At 37.5% G+C, this 22,910-nt stretch overlaps 1 protein-coding gene across 1 annotated transcript; it reads right to left on the reverse strand.

Moving 5' to 3' along the window:
- Positions 1 to 1,507: 1,507 nt before the first annotated feature.
- LOC308684643 (meprin A subunit beta-like) lies at positions 1,508 to 9,289 on the reverse strand (the record flags this gene model as incomplete). The annotated part of the gene is made up of 10 exons (XM_081355900.1): positions 1,508 to 1,515; positions 2,634 to 2,807; positions 2,907 to 3,338; positions 3,447 to 3,671; positions 4,134 to 4,289; positions 7,797 to 8,015; positions 8,175 to 8,353; positions 8,871 to 8,988; positions 9,106 to 9,184; positions 9,284 to 9,289. 10 exons carry the CDS (start codon positions 9,287 to 9,289, stop codon positions 1,508 to 1,510), a joined length of 1,596 nt encoding a protein of 531 aa, XP_081212026.1.
- Between the last annotated feature and the right edge of the window lie 13,621 nt (positions 9,290 to 22,910).

Consider the following 22,910-nt stretch of genomic DNA (forward strand, 5'->3'; position numbering starts at 1 on the left):
GCGTTCCCACTGCGATTTCACGCAGCGTCCGTCCCTTCGGGGAACTAGGGTTACATACGTAACCCGGGACGTTTTGGATTGATCTATTTTTAGAGTTTACATTAAAAAAAAACGACGTATGGCATCAAAGTACCTCAAGAGCAATTTGAGAGTAGACGGAGCACCTCGTTGCAGCTTTTGTTGCTGAAAAAACAAACAAACTTGAAAACCCCTGAGAGTGCTTTATATTTAAAGATTGCTTTATATTTGCACATTTACAGCGGCAAGCTTTAAAACTTTTTATATGTTCTTGTTATTCTTATGGTTTCTATTATTATTTAAGTTGCTCTTTCATGCTGTAGTTTTTTCTTTTTTCCTTCAATGCAAATGACTGCAAGCGGCAACTCTCGCCGATCGGTTACACCCAGCTGCAGCCGTCGAACACACTTATGTAACCTACCAGCATCAGTTGTTGCATCACCGCCATTCATGGCATAGTAAAGTGTCCATAGTATGCACATTTCAGAATCTTGGCGGAAGAAGTAGGTCTTATAGGTTACTTTTTGACTACTATTTTAGGAGTACTGCGCATTCAGACATATGTCTTTTGTTACCGTAGCCCATCTCTGACTCAGCTCCTTCATGCTGATATCGCGAGACAGCTTTCACCTCAACAAGAAATATCAGGTGCTTTTGACTTCGGGTGCGGCTGGATGTAACTGATCGGTGAGAGCTGCCGCTTGCAGTCAGGAAGAAGCTGAAAACGGAGACGCGAAGTCGGACACTTTCTGCTTCCCATAGTGATGCTTGTGCTGTGTTTGCATACTTTCACAGCTGAAGTGAAATAAATGCAATATTTGTCAAATACAGATATTTCAGAGACATTTTCATTCAATACATTATGTAGCCTACTGCTTAATACAGCATCTGTTTGTACAAGAATAAGTTCACCATAAGCCTACTCTATTTAAATAGCCTACCCAATGAAGTCGGGTCTACGTTATAACATCGCGGTGACATTAAAATAGCTTTTACTGTTATAAAAACAGATTTGTGAGCTTTGGTGTAACTGAAGGTCAGAATAAACACGAAACGCACGTGACCGTTGTCATGGGGTGAATCTGGTCAATTGTGGAAAAGCTATGTCGTCATCAGAGCTTGTGCAGCCGCTCTTGAGAAGCTGCGCTGGCTGAGTCAGCTGTCTGCTCTCAAATTGCTCTCACGGTACTATGCCATACATCACAGTCATGTGGCATCAGCGATGTTTCAAGTCGGAAAACATTTCTAACTGGCATACACTGCTTCAAGTCAACCGCCAATTGGCCTGCGCAACACTGCATGAAGTCAAACAAGCCTATCGTTACATTATAATATCGTGAGATCTCAGCACACAAGATCTGGTCACACCCCTAACATCTAGCTAAATGTTCTCAGAACATTTCAGCTGTAGAATATTGCAGCCGCCCATTAGAATTATTGCCATCATAGCCTCACACAGAACTTGTTCGCAAAATAAATGGAAAAGAATTCAGGGGTCTAAAACCAGAAGTTGAATTTCTTTAAGTTGACACAGTGTGGCATTATTGCACAAGGTGTGAAAAAAGCAGTGAGACGCAGTGGTCACAGACATTTGTCTAGCTAGCACATGTTGTTCTAAGTGCAGAAGTGGACAGTAACAAAGTAAATGTAGGCCTACTTGAGTACTGTACTTCAAATCAAATCAAATCAAGTATATTTGTATAGCGCTTTTCACAATACAGATTGTATCAAAGCAGCTTTACAGTATTAAATTAAAATAAAATAATACAACAGGGTTTGTCTCTAGTGGAATTTATTGATTGATAAGATAAAATTAAATATCCCCAAAATATCCCCAAGTACTTAAGTACACTTTTTGAGTATCTGTACTTGTTACTTTAACTTCACTACATTTGAAAGACAAATATCATACTTTTTACTCCACTACATTTCTGTCAAGGTCCTTGAGGAAAAAAGTAGTTATGTTAGTTAGGGCATGATTTTTTTGTCTCTAAAACATGATTGGATTTTTGCGGGTGACAGACAGCCTATCAGTAATCACTATTGTAGGGTCATGTGTCTTGAAGTTCAGTGATCAATACGATTTCTCTCTACTAGTGATCTGTGAGAGACAGTATCTTTGTCATAACTAACGGTTTGAAAGTTTTGTTTTCATGGCAAAATAAGTATTTCTGTTTTACTCTTTGTTAAAGCAGTATTGCTGTTGGGCAGTTATACAGCTATGGTTGTGTAGCTGTTTTTTTTTTCTGATCAGTTTGTATTTACAGACCACTTGATTGTGCATGAATGGATACACCACATAGATGTGTACTTCTTTTGTGGGGGTGGTAGGAGTGTTAAAAAAATGCAGATGATTATGGCTGTTTTTTTTTTGTCAATTCACTTGTTTAATTCCTATAGGTTTTGTAACATTCTAAAAGCTCTGAATTCCTCAGATACTTCAAACTTGTCAGTGTATTCACGACGTTGCTTCAGAGGCAGTAATAATTGACCAGTTGTATCAGTACTTTTACTCAAGTAAGGAAGTTGTGTACTTTGTCCACCTCTGTCTATGTGAACCAGGCCTTATTCTGCCCGTTCTGTACTTAAAACATGGTTTCTCTCAGGTAACCTACCTTGCATGCTGAAGAGAAATATGATGTCACCACCCTTGATAAACTCTCTTCTAGTCAGATCATCGTTCACTATGATATATGGATATCTCAAAAATGGCCCCACATATACTGTCTCATTGCCAATGGTGACTCGTGTTCCATTCTTTCCAGGATTGTCCCAGTAATATATGCCATCTGTTACAACAAAAATAACAAAATAATTTATTTGATCTTTAGCTAAGTAAAATGCTGCATATGAACACAGATGTGATAGAAAAATAATAGGATCCTCACTTGAAGATGCCAAAGCAGGGTCAGTGGTGATGCTTTGTTCTAAGGACATGCGCTTCTGCAAGTGTGGATTCTGGTCAAGCATCTGGAAGGTTATTTGTCTCCATGGACAAGGCCACTGCAACTGGTCATCATATGCACCAGATACCAGACGAACACGCATATAAGAGAAATTAATCTGATTCAATAATACAGCCTGAAAGCGATAACCATCACTGGAGTAATACAATGGACTGTAATGTGTTGAATATTTCTCTTTTGAAAAGTCCTTTATCTGCCATGTGTGGGGACACTCAGTCTCTGAAATATTGATATCATCCAGTGAGAAGCCTCCACTGGAGTTTCCAGCTCCTTTACGGGCTTCAAATACAACTTGGAAGGTTTTATTTGCATTCAGTGACACATGATGCAGTTTCCAGTAATTACCAGGGAGTTCTGCAAGAAATTAAAAGGTAAAATTCAACATTTTTGGAACATTTTAAAAGCATAGGTCGACACGTGTTTTTCCCCTGTAATAACATTATACTTGAAGAAGAGACAGACCTGTGATCTGATCCATAAGTCTCAGAGTTCCTCTGTTGTCTGCTTCATTCTGGTACTCTCGGATCCAGATGTTGAGCTGGTCAGACTCATTACCACTGTGATAGTAGTAGAACTGCAGGCACTGGACTTTGCAGTCTCTTTTAGGGGTCATTGTCTTGCTGTCCATTCTGGCTGTGTCCCCTTCCTTTCTCCCCTCAGTGCTGAAGTGCATGAAAAAAGACATCCCTGCAAACATGAAAACAGGTTTATAGTTGTGTGGAACTGGGTGCTACAGTGACTGCTTCTGTGGATGGTAGTGAAGCATTTATTTTTGGGCAACTGAAATAAAATAAAGTCTCTTGCTGTAGGGGTGCAACGGATCACAGTTGATCCTTGATCCGTACGGACCAGAATCGGCACGCATGTGATTCACGGATTAACTGCCAAGTTTAACCAAGTTTAGAAAGTTTAGCATTTGGACTTGTTTTGTCTTGCCAATTTACACATTAAAACTATTTTAAATGCTGAAGAAGAGGCGTGAAAATTGGGACTCGCACATTATCTATAAATGAAAATCAAAGTCCCCCCCCCCCCCCCCCCCCATATATATATATATATATACTCTGTGTGTTTTGTGATCCTTGCACCACTATCTTCCTGTGATATCAAAACAGACACTTTCTACTGACTGACTGTAATGGATCTCACCATTTTGTTCTTTGCTTGAGTAGGTGTGGTCAGTCACATTGATGCCACTCACTGACTCCACTCTCTGCCAGCCATAATCCACAGCAGAACAGACACTCATCTGACACAGAGATTCATCATCAAAACTGCAGTGGTCAAGGAAAGAGATGGAGGAATCTGTAATCCAAACAGACAAACAGTTAGGCAAAATAAATTGCACATCCATTTTTTGCTCAGTTAGACATGTCCCTGGGTCAACATATTTTTGTAATTGATGTTGATCCAGGAACATGTTGCACTTCAATTCTGCAAATCAATTCCTTACAACTTCCAATTCATGAATCATGACGTGTGTTGTCCTTTTAGGAATTTAACTTTAATATTTGTCACATAACCCATATCGCACTGTCAGAGAGTTTATTCACACATAACGTACGTATACACATAAAACATGATATCAAAGTTTTAAAATCAAATCAAGAGAGCATTACATCACAGTTGTTTAAACCAATGAGCACTAAGCTGTGTCGTCAGCAAGTCGTTTCCCATGGTGCTTTTGAACAGCGCAGTCGGTGGAGAGCAACTGCGCCCGACTGCAGGATCCGACACGTGCGCCTTGCGGTCGCGAGAGTTTTTTGACATACGTCAGCATGACATCAGAGCAAGGCGGACCGCACTCGGACACATTTCTAACCGGCATGCGTCTCGCGGTGATCACCGGTGATCAGTTCTGCGCAGATTTTGCTCGTCTCAAACAAGCCTATTTTTTTTTACAAACGAGGTAGGTAAAGAGAAAAGTTATTATAAACTTCACATTTTTACCTGAGAATGTATGTAGGCCTATATATATGTACAGACAATATTTAAAAGAAATATTCTAAAGTTAAATTCCTTAAATTCCACTCTAGTTGAACGCTTGAACATTTTGAATCCACTCGCGCATCCAAAGCGAATTGGACGCGCATAGAACAATTTCGAGCCAACGTCACAGTTACGTCATGGCGTTAGCTGGTGGCAAAACAATGGGAAAACTGGGGGCGGCCAATACAAACCAGCACAGATTCGGCTACTTAATAAGGAGCTTAAATTATTATAATTGTTATTAAATGTCATCTTGTTGTGTTGTTGGGTGCAAGAATCGCCAGAGTACAGGCTCCAATTTGAAATTTTATGGCGTAATGTTTTCTAAATGATTGTGATTATTTGTGAATCATCTATGTACATTGGGTCTCATTCATGAAACACGAGCAGAACAAATTTTTGTGTAAATCGTGTGTAAAGTGGTTCTGGCGTAAATTTTCGGATTCATTAAAATGTTCGTATTTTCCAAATGTTAGTTGGTACGAAAAAGAAATCTACACCTGCTCCCAGCCACGCGTAAATAGTGCGTTTAACATCCGAACGTTTTGCTCATTAATAAGGCTGCCTTTTAATTCACCGTAATCGGGTACATATTTACACAGCATTTTGAAAAAATATTATATAGTAATTACATACGGTTTTTCTTTTTACTTTTATTACGAGAGCCAGTAATAGCATCTGCAAACGGAACACAAGTCCGCAAGTCTTTTTTTATTTTTTATTCTTTTATTTATTTTTTATATTCAAGCTATTTATTCTTTTTTTTTTTTTTTTTTTTTTTTTTTACAAGTCCGCATGTTAAAAGTGTTGCAGTCAAGCTTCATGTCGAACCATTTTCTTTTCACTTCTGGGACTGTTCGATTAACAGATGAAACTCCATTGACTGCATCTGCTGCCAAGCATTTTTAGGTAAAAGCATTATTACCAAAAAAATCTTTTTTTTTAGGACCTGGTACGCCACTATGTACGCTTGAAAATAAAATGTGGCGTTTTGAATTAACTTCTGATAATAAAACTTCAATTTCTGCATCTGAGAAATTTCTCTTCTTCATTCGCTTTTGAGAAGACATGTTGAAATCCTTCGTTTCGTGTCATAATATGATGCCCATATATAGTTGTCAGTCGGTTTTAATGGGCGGGATTTATGGTAATTAAGAATGAGCGTGCACGCGCGTCCCATTTACGACTGATTGGAATTCATTAACCCACACACACATTTCACTATCAAATCTGACGTTTACGAAGTATTTGTGAATCAGGAGAAGAATTTTCGGGAATGTCTCTTTACACGCAAATCACTCACATATTTACTCGTATATTTACGAATGTTTCATGAATGAGACCCAATGTGTTGATTGATTGTGACTAGACTTTTTGAAGAACCTGGTAAGAAAGTGTAATCAAATCCATAGTTAAAAAATTAATATGTTGTATGTGGAAGTTTTGTTTCTAGAAAATATTAGCAGCCAATGACACTGACCCATTCAAACTGTTTTTTAAGTGTATTTCATGCGTTAAATATGCGTTTAATACGTGTTTTCAATGTGTTGATTTGTCACACGTATTCAACACGTGAAATATGCATTGTTGACGTGTTAAAATTCATGTTTTTTTGGCCCTCTTGTCTTGGCTTTCCATAATCGCACCGCAGGACCTCCAGGCGTGCGTCAACACGTTACATTGACTTAACATGGAAATCACTCGCTCCACACCAGCGTTTCCCAACCGAGGTCCCAACCTATTTTTCATTGTTGCGCTTACGGTCAAATTCACAAAACATTTGTATTACACAAAATACGAAAACATTGTCACAACGTCCGTCTTGCCGCGTATTCACATAAACACATCGGTTATGTCCGTTGCTGCTGTCAACGGTAACGCGTGCGATTAATGTTTTTCAGTTTAACGCGTTAAAAATATTTAACGCAATTAATCCGTTTTTTTTCTGTCATCCTTTGGCTAGCGTTACATTATATAATCACGTTCTTCTTCATGCAAATGCTTTTAAACCATGCAAGCGAGAAAATACAAAAGAGAATGCGCTGTCTGTGATGCTGACACACACGCACAGCACGATGCGCGCCAGAATCGACTTCTCTTTCGCACTTTCGCGATACTTTGAGGATAGGCCTACTCAAAGGAGTGTCCTCATGAGAGCAGTCTTAAATTAGTTAAATAAAGTTTTAAATGAACATCAACAGTTGTGAGAAAATGGGACTTTAAAAAGATGCCATTAAACAATTATTTGAAATATACTGTCTTTATGTTGTTTCTACATTAATTTGGAGATTAACTGTGAAATTATTACATAAAATATATTAAAAACAAGCTATCTTGTGCAATTATAACAAAATTATCCCAATATAAAAACACAAATACACTGAGTGAGCAAACATTTAGGTGAGATTTGCAATGGTAATTGAGCAGTGTTTATATATGAATAAAAGCCTTAATTAAATATGTCATCATGTAAAGTGATCTCTTCAGAAGAAATTAATGATTTCCTAGAAATTTGATAATATTAAAAATACCTATATGACAATAGGCCTATACGGCAGTTCTTCCCTGTGGTACATTTCAAGGTATAATATCGAAGTAGTATCGTGACAATAGTGTAGGGTGCCACACATTTTTTTTCATTTTCAAAGGGTGCCTTGACTGAAAAAAGGTTGGGAAACACTGCTCCAGACGCTCAATTCGCGTTCGGTGTGAACGCAGCATAGGACATGTTTTCCCTTGTCTACCACATCAGACTTCAAATTCTACTAAAATGTTTAACATCCACAAACTGCAAAATGAAAACAATGTGTGTAAAATACTCACTGCATTTATAGAGTTTGTTGAGCTCAATCGCATCATATTCACTGATGTCCAGGCGTTGACCAATCACATCTTGGAATTCAGGAAGCTTGGTGATGATCGTGGGTCCATTACCGTTACTGAAGGCATTTTTATCATAATGCATCACAGAGTAATAGTCATATGGGGTGCCTTGAGTGGTGGTCACATTCTCGCTGTATTTAATAAAATTTCTCTCACGGCCTGAAAATAAAGACTATGGAGTTATTAAGGTGATTATTCATAAAGAATGGCTTATTAAAGTGCTGATTAGTTAAATGGGCACTGCAATCAGTATGTCAGTGAACATCTGTATTTCACTGTTTTACTCTTTTCCTAAAAATAATAAAAGTTCAGAGCAACCTGTTATGATGTTTTCAAATTTGATGGTCAAATAATCATCTCTGTCATATCTTGACTGCTCATGCCAAAATCCTAGTGCATGGAGAAACTCATGCTCAACAATGGCTTTTATTCCACAGCCATTTCCAATGGAAAGAGTCTGGCGTCCAGAAAAGATGCGGCCGACATATGACCAACACCTGCAAAATAAGAGAGAGATAACGGCACATTCACGCAGAACATAGGTGCATTAATATTTTGGCTGGTATAGTGTAAACTAATTTGTTAACTCATGAATGTTTTAAGGCCCTTTCACACCAAGATCGATAACTATAACAATAATTATAGTCTTATTATAGCATCCACACCAGCGGACAATAATGTTCTGTTTTTTATAAGTGCACACTGAGTTTTGTCATCTGCCACTTTCTTCCATTAGCTGAAAAAAAAAAGTGTCTGAAAGCAATTGTAACGATATCGTTCAGTGAGAAGCCTCCACTGGAGTTTCCAGCTCCTTTACTCACTTCAAATACAGTTATATCAGTTATCGATATAGTTGCGGTGTGGACTCTGCTATGAGCGTTATAGTTATTGCTCTAGGTGTGAACGGGCCTTTATACTATACATTCAGTATAGCATAATTTAGGCTGTATCGGAATAGTCTATAATACCACATATTACTAATATTGTGGATTACTAACTGGAAGCATACTGTACCCTTCAAGACTCTCCACAGAGATGTAAAAATCTTCAGCTGCTCGGGGCTTAAAGTCAATACATGATTTCAGTCTGAACTGCTCAAAAGCTCTCAAAATGACTCCTTTATAGTTAATTCCTATAATCACAATCAAAAATACATGATGGATGAAAAACATATAACAGTAAAACTACTTTAAAAAATTACTTTTTTTTTTTTTTTTTTTTTGTAAGTGAAAAATCCATGTTTTCTTACCGAGATTCACATTCAGCTCATAGGGGACGGGAATATCCCACCGGTACTCATTCCCAAGAATGGCACTCCTTTGCTTATGCTTTAAAGCAAATTGTTACCCTTAGAAATTTCATATTGATGTATTTCTGAATTATCTAATATTCAATGTACTTTGAGAATTTCTTAGAACTGAACTCACCACCATGATGTCTCCTTCTCTAAGATTTAAACCTAGCATTCAGTTTAAAGTAAATATGCTTGTGTTCAGTTTACAGTAAATATGCTTGTGTTCAGTTTACAGTAAATATGCTTGTGTTCAGTTTACAGTAAATATGCTTGTGTTCAGTTTACAGTAAATATGCTTGAATAAAATAGGAGTATAAATAATGATTTATGAACAAAAACAGATATGTTAGCTTACTGCTAATATAAATGTACTTTAGTTCTTGAGATAATATAGTAGTTTTACCTTTGTTTATATCTGGAATGTCCTTCCATTCCTCAGTGCCTTTGAGGAGAATATAATGTAGGAAACAAAATAAGACAAACAGGTTATGTCGGAAAATAGAATATTCGGTAACACTTTAGAATACTGTTCCTTCATTAATGAATAATTACACAGGAACAAACGAGTAACGAATTATTAACATTCTAGTAACTACTATTAACTAACAAGAAACTCGGATTAACAAATTAGTAAGTAATAGCGCTCAGATGAATGTAGTAGTTCACTATTAGCTAATCAATAACTACTATTTTTTTCATACCTCCCAGAGAACTACTATCTACAGGTTCATAATTAACATGAATAATGCATAATTTATAATAAAAGGTAATGGTAACCCACTAGTAATGACTCAAGTATTACTACATCATTCTAAAGGAACTACTAATTATTTGGATCAGTATCTAAAGTGAAAAACATGATAACTACCTAATATTGACTGAAGTCATTGTAAGCTTTTGAGATTTTTGTAAGATTTTGAATAGCAATTCCTTCCAATGGATTTGGTAACACTTTAGTCATTACTAGTGTGTTCCCATGATCTTCACTTTAGAATACTGATCCAAATAATTAGTAGTTCCTTTATAAAGATGTAGTAACACTTGAGTCATTACTATCCAAAACCTTACAAAAGCCTTAAAAGCTTCCAATGACTTCAGTCAATATTAGGTATTTATCATGTTTTTCACTTTAGATACTGATCCAAATTATTAGTAGTTCCTTTAGAAGGATGTAGTAACACTTGATTCATTACTAATGGGCTACCATTACCTTATATTAAACATTGTGCATTATAAATATGTATTAACCAGTATATAGTAGTTCTTATAGTCTTCAGTGAGGTGTGAAAATAGTAGTTACTGATTAGCTAATAGTGAACTACCACATCCGACTGAGCGCTATTACTTACTAATTCGTTACTCAGAGTTTCTTGTTAGTTAATAGTAGTTATAGAGTGTTACTAATGCATTACTCATTTGTTCCTGTGTAGTTATTCATTAATGAAGGAACAGTATTCTAAAGTGTTACCGAATTGAGTGCTAGTCAACAAAATTTAGTGAAACAATCTGAAAGTAAAATGAGAAAAAAAGAGCAATCAAAATTTCAGACAGTAATAATAACACTATATTTTACACTGTGCAAGTGAGACATATTACAATAACATTACAACAGATTCACGTCAGTGACTGAGCTGTACTTACCATTTATATCAGGCTGTGGCTGAGAACATGAGATATGAAAACAATAGTCAGACATCAAAAATATTTTTAAAAATCAACAAATGTATCACTTTTACAACGACAATGTATTATGACATAAACCTTTTACTATCCAACTTACCATTGGTGATGCAAGACAAAGTGCCCAAGCCAAACTCAGCAGAAAAGCACATAACTGCATTTTTACTGGGAATCATAATGATTACATTTTATGAATGATGTTTTATTATTTGCATTAATTTTGCATTGGAAGCAAAATGCAAGGAATACAGCAAAAATTGAATAATGTTGGAAAAAATACTATCTTAATTACATTTAAGACCATGAAAATATGTGATAAAAAAGAAAAGTGGGATACATACCAGTTCAGTCATTAACAGCTAAAGTTAAAACATAAAACTGCTTGACCACCGAGCTTGGCAGGTAATAACCAAGTGAGAGTCCCTTAAAGTCTGACAGGTTATTTAAATATGCAGTTAGTACAGTTTTATTTTTTTTTTACTTCCTTATGAGCTTCCATTGGAAACAATGACACACACACACACACACACACACACACACACACACACACACACACACACACACACACACACACACACACACACACACACACTAAATGGGATGTGCAATTGAGACATATTACAATAACATTACAACAGATTCCCGTCAGTGACAGAGCTGTACTTATCATTTATATCAGGTTGTGGCTGAGAACATGAGATATGAAAACAATACTCAGACATAACTTAATATAACTCTTAATATAACATAACTGTTTATCACCTTTACAACAACAATGTATTATAACATAAACCTTCTACTTCTACTTTTAAGATGCAAACATTATTTTTATGTGTTCTGGTAATATTTTGTATAATTTAAACTTGAATTTTTATGTTTTTGATGAAACTGTCTTGATAATTTTGAAAACTGGGCAGTGGCTTTCTAGTTCCCAGCATGCACTCAAAAAAATGATTCAAGCCCTTCTTAGAGGTGACACATTTAAATATAATTTTCTTTATTTAAATATATCTATTTAAGATCATATGTATATATATTTAAGTGGTTTAACTAAAAATGTATTAATAGCTCCACCTATGAGATTGATTTACGTTGGATCGCCAAAAAAAAAAAAGTGTCATACGGGACCGCCCTTTGCGCATGTGCGGGACAGCGCGCTCTTTTCGCCCATCTCTCCATCCTCTGGGTACAACGCCAAGGCAACGTTTGGTGGACGAGACTACATAAAAGGCGAATATCCACTACTTGGTAAGTATTCATTTGTTGTAGTTGATTAGAAAGTATCTTACTGTCAAATATCGTTAATACAGTAATATTGACCGAAATGTGTGCAACAGTTAAGCGAGCCTAATTTCACTCTTCAAAGTTGAAGGGAGTTGGCTGGCTAACGTTAACATATGGTGGTTAGCTAGTACTACTTTTGTACTTTTAACGTTAGTCACGTTGACTGCTTTGGTTAACTTATTGCTTATTGCTCTTCGTCGCCGCAATTTTGGACCGGCCAAAACTGGCCTGTAGACAAATAAAAGTAAAAGAAGAGATGCCGAATTTAAGTTGTGCGTGTCCAAAATGGCGGGATTGGCGGCGACAAGCGTTAGCAGCCAAGGACCGAAGCGGTCAATACCACAACGATAACGTTAGTTTAAATATCCATGGCTCGTTCGGTATTTATGCATTTAAGCTGTAGGTGGACTAGTTATGACGGCCTGCCGAGACCGGGCTACACACTGGGTAGCTAACGTTAGCTGCGTTGTTTCTGCCATGTGTCATTAATGGCGGCCAGTGTTATTTGTTATTATTTTCGTCAACGACATTTTTTCACAGACGAAAACGAGATGATAACTAAATAAAACCTAGTTTTGAATGACAAAAACTATGACGAAAATCTATTGACATTTTCGTCAACTAATAAAAACTAGACGAAAATGTTAAACAGTGACTATTTGGGAAGCGATCCAGTCAGAACTGATGTCCTGCTTTTGTGCTAGATGCGCACATTTGTACTGTAACGTGCTGATCTACCCAGCGGTCTCATAAAACTTTAAAAAAAGTGTAAACGTCTGGGAGAATGAGTATAGCAGACATATAGATCTGAATAAGGACGATGGACAAATACACACAACATTATGTCTAAATGTCCGTTTTGGAGAGTATTCACGTAAACTATGTTGGTTATGTCTTAAACGGTTGTGAGTGTATCGGATGTGCATGATGTATCAGTGCAATTGGATCCGCATGTCATTGGACATGATCCGATGTCTTAAAGTGACAGTGGGTAATAGACCTAATGTGGTCTGTGTCCTTAACTTTGATCAAGCAACAAAAGAAAATGGGTAACGCTTTAGATTACAGCCCGGAAAGTACTGTGTAATTACGCCGAAATTACAGCGTACCTTTCGGTAATTATAGTGTACTTATAAAGTACGCATGTGTAATTATAAGGGAACAATTTATAATATTTGGGGAATAAAGGGGTAATAACCAGGAAAAATACTATGCAGTATTTCATAACTAAGGGCTAACTATTTTAATATTACATGGTATGTATGACCTATTTGCTAAAAACGTGGAAAATTACAAATGATTTATACAGTAAGTAATTCATAACTTCGGGCTAACTATTCAAATATTAGGCCTACCTGATATGGCCTATAAGCTACATGCAAAACAACAATCTTATGTTTGAGAGCAATTTAGCGAGAACACACATTCACTGAATTGGCTCGATCACACTCCTCTTCCACATATAGCTGGTGTGTGGTGATCGCACTGGCGTCATAGTACCAAGGTTGACAAAACTACCTTGGCTTTGTCAAGCATCTTTGCTGAGGTTTGTATCAGTAAATATGTAATCATAATCGTTCTGTAACTTCTGTTATTGTTACACAGCTTGCTGTCATGTATTGGTGTGACCACTTTACTACTATTACAATGTTAATATTAGTTACACTTAGTAAAAACTAATGCTGTCTAAAAAAAATAAATTAGTTTTAAAACTAATGTAGTCCTGGAATAAATCCTCCTTCATGAAGGTGATAATTTTTAGTTTTTGTTCAGATCATTTTTGAGATATCTTGATTTAAAGGGCACCTATTATGCCCCTCTTCACAAGATGTAAAATAAGTATCTGAGTGTGTACGTGAAGTTTTAGCTCAAAATACCTCACAGATATTTTTTTACAGCATGTTTAAATTGTCATTTTTTGGGGGCTGAGAAAAACGCACCGTTTTAGCGCGTCTCCTTTAAATGATAATAAGATGCGGTTCCACGCACAGGGGACGGAGCCGAACCAGCTCACGCTCAGAGCCAGAACAATCATCTCACGGAAGATGATAATAACAAAACAGAAACTCACAGTAACAGTGTTTATTTCGACTCGGAGTAGGACAATAATGCCCACAGAGCTAGAGAATATATGCTGTATGGAGATAGAACAGGTATGCTTATTTGAATTACATTTATAACTTATATGCCATCTGCTCCACTATTAATACAAGCCTGCTGTAACTTAGACCCCATCTGAATGATGACCAAAATATACTGATGAGTTCAATTAAGTTTATTGTACATCACATAAAAGATGAAGCGTTAGTTTTACTACAGAAAATCTAGAACTAGAGTTGCCCAGCCCTGAGGCTGAAGATGTGAAAAATTGTTCAGCAGTGAAAAAATATAAGAAATATATATATACCTAAATTTCAGGACACTTAGACCTGTCATATATATATATATATATATATATATATATATATATATATATATATATATATATATATATATATATATATATACACATCAAATAAATCATAAGAATATTGATGACTTTTGCCTTTTTAATACCTTAATAGGGCAATATCCTAGGAGGTACAACTCATAAAATCCAAACTACATCAAATATTTTAAATATTCCTTTGGATATGTTTTACTTAAGTCCAGATGAAATTTACATGAATTAATTTTTTTCTGATCAATTTCTATTCTTGCCTGTTCCTCATTTGGGAGTCACACTTGTGTTCTTTGCGGTCAGAAGTGACTGGACACCTGAAAATGAAACTCCCCCATTTAAAAAAAAAATACATTTTTAAATTAATGCTGTATTTCAGATTAATATAGAGACTAGGCTTTTTAAATAAAATTTTTGAAGGCAGATTAGTGCAATCCACGTGAGAGAACTTAACATTAAAGTTCAATAAAAATGTAACAAAAATAAACAGGAATGCTTTATCACAGCTTAATCCATCTGGATTAAACCTTTTATTTCAGTCTTCTGACAAATTTTTGCTGTATGGTAATATCCGTACAAGTGTATGTCTGTGTGTGTGTGTGTGTGTGTGTGTGTGTGTGTGTGTGTGTGTGTCTGTGTGTCTGTTTTGCACTCTTTTTGATTTAGAGTTTCATCTGTTCATCGCTGTGCACTTTTTCTGTATCGTGGCTGATTTGTAGATTGTACCAAAAAAAAATCTGTTTCCATATTCTTTGCCCAATTCCTATTATTGTACTAGTGTAACAATTTTGTTTTACATTCTGCTATATATATATATATATATATATATATATATATATATATATATATATATATATATATATATATATATATATATATATATATATATAAATATTTCTCTACTTATGTGATTACAGGTGGCAATAGCATCAGAGGGAGAAGCCCTGACTGTGCCTCCCTATACTGCAGGGACAACCTTGCAGTCTTCTGGAAAAGATTTGCAGCAATTCCTTTCTTCCTGCCCCCAGCTCAAAATTAAAATTGAAAAAATAAAAGCAGCAAACAAGCTGTTATTTAAAAAATAAATGAAGGCGTTCATTTTTTTATTAAATACTTAATCCTTAAATTGATGTTCTTTTGTTGAATTGTTTGTTTGTTATTTGTTGTTTTTACAGTTTCTTGTTGTCCTTTTAAAATTGTTTGGATAAATATTGTTTTGGGTTAAATTAAGGTCTTTCTACTATGCTTTTAAATTTGTATTTTATTTCTTTATTGATAACTTTGGCTGAAGTTAGGTTTATCTGCACCATTACTTTAATATTAAACTTACCCTAGAACTAGATGTTGTAATTACTCTGTAACTACGTGAAACAAGGGGGTAACAAGTGTCGCTTTAATTTACAGCCCGCAGATGTTGTAATTACTCTGTAACTACGTGAAACAAGGGGGTAACAAGTGTCGCAAGTGTGTTGTAATTACTCTGTAACTACGTGAAACAAGGGGGTAACAAGTGTCGCTTTAATTTACAGCCCGCAGATGTTGTAATTACTCTGTAACTACGTGAAACAAGGGGGTAACAAGTGCCGCTTTAATTTACAGCCCGCAGATGTTGTAATTACTCTGTAACTACGTGAAACAAGGGGGTAACAAGTGTCGCTTTAATTTACAGCCCGCAGATGTTGTAATTACTCTGTAACTACGTGAAACAAGGGGGTAACAAGTGTCGCTTTAATTTACAGCCCGCAGATGTTGTAATTACTCTGTAACTACGTGTAACAAGGGGGTAACAAGTGCCGCTTAAATTTACAGCCCGCAGATGTTGTAATTACTCTGTAACTACGTGAAACAAGGGGGTAACAAGTTTCGCTTTAATTTACAGCCCGCAGATGTTGTAATTACTCTGTAACTACGTGAAACAAGGGGGTAACAAGTGTCGCTTTAATTTACAGCCCGCAGATGTTGTAATTACTCTGTAACTACGTGTAACAAGGGGGTAACAAGTGCCGCTTTAATTTACAGCCCGCAGATGTTGTAATTACTCTGTAACTACGTGAAACAAGGGGGTAACAAGTGTCGCTTTAATTTACAGCCCGCAGATGTTGTAATTACTCTGTAACTACGTGAAACAAGGGGGTAACAAGTTTCGCTTTAATTTACAGCCCGCAGATGTTGTAATTACTCTGTAACTACGTGAAACAAGGGGGTAACAAGTGCCGCTTAAATTTACAGCCCGCAGATGTTGTAATTACTCTGTAACTACGTGAAACAAGGGGGTAACAAGTGCCGCTTAAATTTACAGCCCGCAGATGTTGTAATTACTCTGTAACTACGTGAAACAAGGGGGTAACAAGTGTCGCTTTAATTTACAGCCCGCAGATGTTGTAATTACTCTGTAACTACGTGAAACAAGGGGGTAACAAGTGTCGCTTAAATTTACAGCCCGCAGATGTTGTAATTACTCTGTAACTACGTGAAACAAGGGGGTAACAAGTGTCGCTTTAATTTACAGCCCGCAGATGTTGTAATTACTCTGTAACTACGTGAAACAAGGGGGTAACAAGTGTCGCTTTAATTTACAGCCCGCAGATGTTGTAATTACTCTGTAACTACGTGAAACAAGGGGGTAACAAGTGTCGCTTTAATTTACAGCCCGCAGATGTTGTAATTACTCTGTAACTACGTGAAACAAGGGGGTAACAAGTGCCGCTTTAATTTACAGCCCGCAGATGTTGTAATTACTCTGTAACTACGTGAAACAAGGGGGTAACAAGTGTCGCTTTAATTTACAGCCCGCAGATGTTGTGAAGCTGCTTTGATACAATCTGTATTGTAAAAAGCGCTATACAAATATACTTGATTTGATTTGATTTGATGTTGTAATTACTCTGTAACTACGTGAAACAAGGGGGTAACAAGTGTCGCTTTAATTTACAGCCCGCAGATGTTGTAATTACTCTGTAACTACGTGAAACAAGGGGGTAACAAGTGTCGCTTTAATTTACAGCCCGCAGATGTTGTAATTACTCTGTAACTACGTGAAACAAGGGGGTAACAAGCGCCGCTTCAATTTACAGCCCGCAGATGTTGTAATTACTCTGTAACTACGTGAAACAAGAGGGTAACAAGTTTCGCTTTAATTTACAGCCCGCAGATGTTGTAATTACTCTGTAACTACGTGAAACAAGGGGGTAACAAGTGTCGCTTTAATTTACAGCCCGCAGATGTTGTAATTACTCTGTAACTACGTGAAACAAGAGGGTAACAAGTTTCGCTTTAATTTACAGCCCGCAGATGTTGTAATTACTCTGTAACTACGTGAAACAAGGGGGTAACAAGTTTCGCTTTAATTTACAGCCCGCAGATGTTGTAATTACTCTGTAACTACGTGAAACAAGGGGGTAACAAGTGTCGCTTTAATTTACAGCCCGCAGATGTTGTAATTACTCTGTAACTACGTGAAACAAGGGGGTAACAAGTGCCGCTTTAATTTACAGCCCGCAGATGTTGTAATTACTCTGTAACTACGTGAAACAAGGGGGTAACAAGTGTCGCTTTAATTTACAGCCCGCAGATGTTGTAATTACTCTGTAACTACGTGAAACAAGAGGGTAACAAGTTTCGCTTTAATTTACAGCCCGCAGATGTTGTAATTACTCTGTAACTACGTGAAACAAGAGGGTAACAAGTTTCGCTTTAATTTACAGCCCGCAGATGTTGTAATTACTCTGTAACTACGTGAAACAAGAGGGTAACAAGTTTCGCTTTAATTTACAGCCCGCAGATGTTGTAATTACTCTGTAACTACGTGAAACAAGGGGGTAACAAGTGTCGCTTTAATTTACAGCCCGCAGATGTTGTAATTACTCTGTAACTACGTGAAACAAGGGGGTAACAAGTGTCGCTTTAATTTACAGCCCGCAGATGTTGTAATTACTCTGTAACTACGTGAAACAAGGGGGTAACACACTGAAAAAAATAAATCGTTGGTGTAACTTAATATAATTATGACACACATTTCCACGCATTTGAATTATGTTATCTCAGCTTAATCTAGGCAAATAGAACCCATAAGCAAAAATCATTGATTCAACTTATTTACTATGGTTGGACACAGCTTAATTTAATGTCAACATTTGTCAGCCCAACTAATTTGCAATGTTTTGCTCCACACGTCTCCACAATGGTAACCCACTGTAATTTAAATGGTTCTAATAATTCCAATGTAATTGAACATTACACACAATTACACACTATCAAGTCTTCCCCTTTTCTCATTTTCTCAAAAAAAACATAAAATAACACTTAATTTTAACATTTATTCTCTCTTAATTCAACCATATGCAAAGCATGCTGGGAACTAACAAGCACTGCCCAGTTTCAGTTAATGCAACACAAATCATTCATGTAATCCAACACAAACGGATTAAGTAACCTTAAATTTTACATATTAGGCAGATTGAACACAATCAAATTAAGTTAGGGCAAAATGGCAGTTGGCGTCGCACTATACTGCCACCCGCTGGATGTAAGAATTTTTTACTTAACATAAATGGTCTGTGTTTAGACAACACGTTAGGATTTTGTACTGTTAAGTTGAGACATAATTACGTGGACCTTAATAGAAAAAAACATTTAAAGTCAACAAACACAATTATTATAAGTAAACTAAATATAAATATATTATGTAAAGTGCACAACCTTCCTAGTTCATTTTTTTGAGTGCAAGTGCCGCTTTAATTTACAGCCCGCAGATGTTGTAATTACTCTGTAACTACGTGAAACAAGGGGGTAACAAGTTGGACTTACACTGTAACAACACAAAACAATGGTATATTTTCACAGTAACTGTGAAAATAGTTCTAGTTTTGCTTGCCTTGTTTTCACCATAGTTGCCTTGCCTATTTTTAATTTTGCTTGATGACCCAACAAAATCCTGTTTTTATTGCTTAAGGTAAGTAACCTATATTGAAAATTCTAAATAAAATCATAGCAGAAACTCATTAACTCATTCCCCTGAATTTCAAGTTTTGTTGTTCAGTAATCTCCATCATGCATCATGAAATGATAGAATATGTACCCTGTGGTTAAAAAAATACATTTTTCTAAATATATTTTAATACCTATGTATTATTCCAAAAAGATATGGTGTATGATTATGATTGAATGAAGACCCAGCGCACTTTACAACCATATCAGAGGTCTCTTCTGAATCACCACAGTTTGCAGAATCCACATGGATGATGCGATGGCAGCCTTGGTACTATGACGCCAGTGCGATCACCACACACCAGCTATATGTGGAGAGGAGTGTGACCGAGCCAATTCAATGAATGTGTGTTCTCGCTAAATTGCTCTCAAACATACGATTGTTGTTTTGCATGTAGCTTATAGGCCATATCAGGTAGGCCTAATATTTGAATAGTTAGCCCGAAGTTATGAATTACTTACTGTATAAATCATTTGTAATTTTCCATGTTTTTAGCAAATAGGTCATACATACCATGTAATATTAAAATAGTTAGCCCTTAGTTATGAAATACTGCATAGTATTTGTATTTTTCCTGGTTGTTACCCCTTTATTCCCCAAATATTATAAATTGTTCCCTTATAATTACACATGCGTACTTTATAAGTACACTATAATTACCGAATGGTACACTGTAAATTCGGTGTACTTACGCAATACTTTTCCTGGTTATTACCCCTTTATTCCCCAAATATTATAAATTGTTCCCTTATAATTACACGTACGTACTTTATAAGTACACTATAATTACCGAAAGGTACGCTGTAATTTCGACGTAATTATGCAGTACTTTCCGGGCTGTAATCTAAAGCGTTACCATACATTTTTACAAAAGAAAACTTTACAAAATAAATTTGGCAGGGTAAATCCCAGCGTTTTCTCTAGTTTATTTTAGTTTATTTGAGAAGTTGCACATATATTGGTAACAGTACTGTGAGGGTTGTTGGCCTGTTTTCTCACCTGAGACAAACACTGGCCTTTCAGGCCTTCCTGCATTGATATGTAAATTGTGTGTGGGGGGAAGTGCAACAACTCAATTCACACACACTAGAGTCTACATACACATGAAAAATACCTATTTTAGAATATCAAGGATAATAATGAGTTATAGTTAAATCATTCAATCATTTATACCACAGTCTTAAATGATATCTTAAATGATATCAGGTTAAAAGGCTATGATATCTTCTCCAAACCAACTTACAGCTTGACAGCAGTTCATTTCACATTCAAAATGCACTGAAACTTCATTCATGTCTCAGATCAACTCATTCTTCCAGAACACTAGAAAAGGTTTTACCCAAAAAACACACGTTAAATAAAAAAACACAAATAACAGGTAGCATTATAACATATTTCTGCTGTTTTCTGTTGTTCAGAATTCACAGCATTTAATGTCACATGTTCATTGTTTACAGTACAGTACACATTTCCCCCCAAGTTTCCCCGTTTTATAGATGGTGATGAAACTGAAAGATTAATACCTGTATGTGTTCAGCTATCTAATTGTTTTGATAGTTTTTAATTTTTTAGATTCTGAATATATTTTAATACGGTATTACTGTAGAAGTGTTGCAAATGTCTGTGTCATTCAATGTTGTATTAATGCATTCAGTGACTACATCTTCCAAACTACATATTTCACTTAGACACAACCACTGCCAAAACTCAGAGCCCATTTTTATACACTCTTTTATACGCTCAAAACTGTTAAACATAATTGAAAGATCTTATAAACATTGAGATCTTTCAATTTAAATTAATTTCTCACTTAAACACAAAGACCAACAGAACGTCTCGGTTACGTATGGTAACCCTCGTTCCCTGAGTCCAGGGAACGTTCCCTGAGTCCAGGGAACGGAGACGCCTCGTCGGGGGAGTTCCCCTGACGAATTGGGATCACGCTAGGGAGACCAATTGCCTACGAGTGAATTAAACGAGCCAATGAAAATTGGCATGCAGGACTTGCATTCCGCAGCCCGCCTACCAGCGCGGGTATAAAGGCGGAAGCAACGCATTGCATAGTGCTTTTCGCTGAGGAGCCGAACGGTGTCCGGTCCTCCGCGAAGGTACAGCAACATGGCGACGGGACGAGGCGTCTCCGTTCCCTGGACTCAGGGAACGAGGGTTACCATACGTAACCGAGACGTTCCCTTTCGTCAGCAGGGAACTCCGACGCCTCGTCGGGGGAGTTCCCCTGACGAATTGGGATCCCTACCAAAACGCCATGGTGCTGGCCCCTTCCAGCGCCCTGCTAAGCTACCCTGCAGCAGTTTCCAGAAAATTTTGCGGGAGCTAGCTAGGGAATCACACTGCTGTTCCGCAAGACCCAATCAGTGGATATTGGATAACACTGGGAAAGCGTGCCCGACCCCAAGGAAATAATAAGGGGGGGGGGGGGGACGCTGCGGAAGCTGAGCCAGCCTAGAGGAAGGCCCTCAAATACACACATGTACTAACCACGTAGGGTAGTGAAACATATGGCAGTCCTTGAAGGTAGTCCCAGTCCGGAGGAGTGAGGAGCGTACTCAACAGGGACGACAGAATGAGTCTGTCAAGGGGAAGACACGGCTGAACTGCACGTGGCAATCATGGTCGCCGCAGGGACCACTGGAAAAGGCACCCAGTCTACTAGCAACTCCTTACTGAAGGTAGCAGACCTGGTGCCAGGCGGTCCGCAACGCCTGGCACCGGAGGGGGTGATGGAGGAACTCACGAGGTTAGCGGTTTTTTGGGTAACCAACGGAGCAAAAAAGACGCACGTATCCGCTCACGGAATGGCGTCGCAAGCCGACACACCTATTCCCTCTAATTACTGGCTGTAGCAAGTACTCGGAAGGAAACAGGTTCCACACGTAGGCTATAAAACCTAGCGAACGTGTTCGGTGTCGCCCAGCCCGCAGCTCTACAAATGTCTGTTAGCGAGGCGCCTTGTGCCAGAGCCCAGGAAGCGGCAACACTCCTAGGGCCCACCCTGGGACTCATAAGCCCTGGTGATAGCATCCACTAGCCAGTGGGCTAACCTCTGCTTGGAGACAGCCTTCCCCTTCTGCTGGCCTCCGTAACAAACAAAGAGCTGATCTGAGGTCCTGAAGCTTTGCGTTCTGTCTATATAAACCCGGAGGGCCCGGACGGGACAGAGAAAAGCTAAGGCTGGGTCTGCCTCCTCCTGGGGCAGCGCTTGCAGGTTCACCACCTGGTCCGCGAAGGGAGTGGTAGGAACCTTGGGCACATATCCGAGCTGGGGTCTCAATATAGCATGAGAAAGGCCAGGCCCGAACTCTAGGCACGATTCGTCGACCGAAAATGCCTGCAGATCCCCTACCCTCT

This window comes from Scardinius erythrophthalmus (assembly GCF_964197995.2).
Source record: "Scardinius erythrophthalmus genome assembly, chromosome: 24".
Lineage (NCBI taxonomy): Eukaryota > Metazoa > Chordata > Actinopteri > Cypriniformes > Leuciscidae > Scardinius > Scardinius erythrophthalmus.